General features: G+C 43.3%; 1 protein-coding gene across 1 annotated transcript; it reads left to right on the forward strand.

The window, feature by feature from the left end:
• The first annotated feature begins 1906 nt into the window (after window positions 1–1906).
• LOC138907527 (uncharacterized) lies at window positions 1907–3387 on the forward strand. The gene is made up of 2 exons (XM_070198126.1): window positions 1907–2102; window positions 2954–3387. Exons 1-2 carry the CDS (start codon window positions 1907–1909, stop codon window positions 3385–3387), a joined length of 630 nt encoding a protein of 209 aa, XP_070054227.1.
• Window positions 3388–3604: the final 217 nt, after the last annotated feature.

The raw sequence follows: 3604 nt of genomic DNA on the forward strand, positions 1-3604 counted from the left end.
ATTCTAAAGGAGTACGGTGCAACCTTTTCCAAGAATATCATACGGATTTTTCCCTACTCCAGGTATGTTAAGGCTACCCCTTCTTTCTTTGTGGCATGATCCAAATTATACAGAAGAAACGAGCAAACGCACAATTTTCATAAGCGACTCTATTCATAGAAATACTAGGGGAGATGTTCTTGATTCCCCATGTGACATATTATTATATCTTCTGTTCATGGGTCTCGGAATAATACGCAGTTAATAAATTTTATCCGAAAGGAATATTGAGATTATTAACATATTTTCATGCATTTCATTAATCTACACATATACATTGACCCATGACCAGATGGCGTTATATACGCGTATTTATATGTGTATATATGTATATGGGATATGGAAAAAGGTTACGGTGTTATATACATACCACCACCTGATCAGTTGGTATATGTTGATGATTTTGCCCACAGTGGCCGAGATGATATGATGGGATTCCCTCAGAGGCTCAATGATATTATGTACACCTATACCTATGCATGACACGACATTTATACGCACGTACATGACATTATAAATGTTTCAGGATTTACAAAGTAATTTAGACTTACATTCGGAATTCTTTATTCCATGTTTCATCTATGGTTGTTATGTACTGATTTTTATGCCTTACATACTCAATACATTATTTGTACTGACGCCCTATTCCCGGGGCCTGCATTTCATGCCCGCAGGTGCATGTAGGCAAGTCGACAGTCCCCCTTCTTACGATTCCCGATCAGCGAGAGTTGATGTGCTCCACATGATGCGAAGTTGCTTTTGATTTTGGTATGATATGCTTGTATGCATATATGGGTATGATGTGGCCCAGTCCCGTCCTTGTACAGTTGTATTTTCTTTCAGAGGTTTGTAGACAGTTATGTATAGTTAGATAGTATGTGGCGTTGTCGGCTTCCAGTTTTGGGTATACATAGTTGTCTATGGCAGTCTTGCCGGCTCGCCCCACTGTATTTTGTATGTCTATCTATAAACGTATGCTTAAGGGTGTTCGACAAGTAGGACTCGGGCATCCGTCACGGCCCATCGGTTTGGGTCGTGACAAAAGTGGTATCATAGTAGTTCTGTCTTAGAGCTATTTACAGACCGTGTCTAGTAGAGTCTTCTTTATGTGTGTGTTGTGCACCATACTTATAAACAGGAGGCTATAGGACAAATAGGATGTTATCCTCTTTTCTTATCTTAGATCATGCGATATAAGAATTCATGTTCCTAACGATATGTTATATTTTCAGCGATGCCTCCAAAGACTACAGACGCCCAGAAGGGAAAGTCCTTGGCTGGTGAGATTACTAGTCGAGCGCCACGAGTGACCAGGGCTCGGGGAGAGTCTCATAGTGAGATTCCATCTCAGACTTCACATACCCCACCCTCTCTAGGAGAGCTCCGAGGGGCACCAGCTCCAGCGCCCACCCCTGAACGTTCAGCCCCTCAGCCGGATGCACCGGGTCAGGAGATGAGAGATGTTATTCAACTATTAACTCGATTAGTAACTGCATAGGCTCGGCGTCAGGAAGTAGGTATTGGTCATGCAGATAGGTCCGTCAGCGCCAGGGTTCGTGATTTCATTAATTTGGACCCTCTGGTATTCACTAGGGCAGATCGAAATGAAGACCCTCATGTATTTATTAATAGAATACAGAGGACGTTGAGGGTAATAAAGGCCACTACGACTGAGTCAGTTGAGCTAGATTCCTATAGACTCCAAGATGTTGCAGTTAATTGGTACGAGTATTGGGAATTGTCCAGAGGTGAAGATGCCCCTCCAGCAGTATGGCACGAGTTTACAGAAGCTTTTCTTCAACATTATCTGCCACCAGAGCTTAGACGGGCCATAGTTGATAGGTTCTTGACCCTTCGGCAGGGTAACATGAGTGTTCGAGAATACATTCTTCAGTTTAATTCATTGGCTAGGTATGCTCCAACTATTGTATCTAAGATGGAATGGGTTCACCGTTTTGTGATGGGATTAGAGCCGCACTTGCTTAATGATTGTATGTCGGTCTCACTTCAGCCAGACATGGATATTTCTCGTATTCAGGCATACGCTCAGGGTGTAAAGGAGCGTAAGCAGAAGTAGAGGGCCGATCATGAGCATGATAGGGCCCAGAATAAGATAGCGAGGTCTTCGGGTCCTTCTGGTGAGTTTCGAGGTGGTCAAAGACCACAATACCCGAGGTATCCAGTCCAGCCATCGGCTAGCGCGCCCCCTCAGTTTGGCGGTAAGAGATTTGATCATTCCAGTATAGGGGTGAGTCAAGTCAGATGAGGCCGCCCTTGCCACGATATGCTTAGTGTGGTAAGCAGCATACTGGGCAGTGCTGTATGGGGTTGGGTGTTTGTTATACTTATGGTTATCCGGGCCACGTTATGAGGGATTGTCCGACTAGAGGTGATACAAGCATAACCTAACCAGTGGGATCTGTAGCTGGTTCGTCATCATCAGTATGCCCTACTAGGCAAGGTTCACAAGCACCAATAAGTTGTGGTAGAGGCAGAGGCAGAGCATCTAGCTCAAGCGGTCCTCAGAACCGTATTTATGTGTTGGCAGGACGACAGGATCAGGAGTCATCGCATGATGTTGTTACAGGTATATTATCAGTCTTCTCATATGATGTATATGCACTGATTGACCCAGGTTCTACCTTATCATATGTTACTCCGTTGGTTGCTAGTAAGTTTGGAATAAAACCTGAATTGATTAAACCTTTTGAGGTGTCTACACCTGTTGGGGACTCAGTGGTAGCTAAGCGAGTATAGAGGGGTTGTATAATAGTGGTTCATAGTCGATCTACCATAGCGGACCTAATCGAGTTAGATATGGTAGAATTTGATGTTATAATGGGTATGGATTGGTTGGCTTCTTGTCATGCCAACGTTGATTGTAGATCAAAGATAGTCTGATTTCAATTTCCAGGGGAGCCCGTTTTGGAGTGGAAAGGTAATATGGCGTCGCCGAGAGGTAGATTTATTTCCTATCTCAAGGCAAGGAAGATGATCAGAAAGGGATGTATTCATCACTTAGTTCGGGTTCAGGATGTGGAAGTAGAGTCACCAACCATTCAGTGCATCCCTGTGGTTAATGAGTTTCTTGATGTTTTTCCTAATGAGCTTTCGGGTCTTCCGCCAGAGCAAGAAATTGAGTTTGCTATTGACCTACTACCAGATAATCATCCAATATCTATTCCTCCCTATAGTATGACCCCCGCAGAGCTGAAAGAGTTAAAGGAACAACTAAAGGACTTGCTTGAAAAAGGCTTTATCAGACTTAGTACATCACCGTATGGAGCACCTGTGTTATTTGTGAGGAAGAAAGATGGTTCCTTACGGATGTGTATTGATTATAGATAGTTGAATAAGGTGACAATCAAGAATAACTACCCGCTCCCGAGGATTGATGATTTATTTGATCAGTTGCAAGGTGCCAAATGTTTTTCAAAGATAGACTTGAGTTCCGGGTACCATTAGTTATGGGTTAAGGAGGAAGATATTTCGAAGACAGCATTCATGACCAGATACGGGCACTTTGATTTTTGTGTTATGTCATTCGGTTTGACCAATGCCCCAG

This window comes from Nicotiana tomentosiformis, chromosome 3 (genome assembly GCF_000390325.3).
Source record: "Nicotiana tomentosiformis chromosome 3, ASM39032v3, whole genome shotgun sequence".
Taxonomy (NCBI): domain Eukaryota; kingdom Viridiplantae; phylum Streptophyta; class Magnoliopsida; order Solanales; family Solanaceae; genus Nicotiana; species Nicotiana tomentosiformis.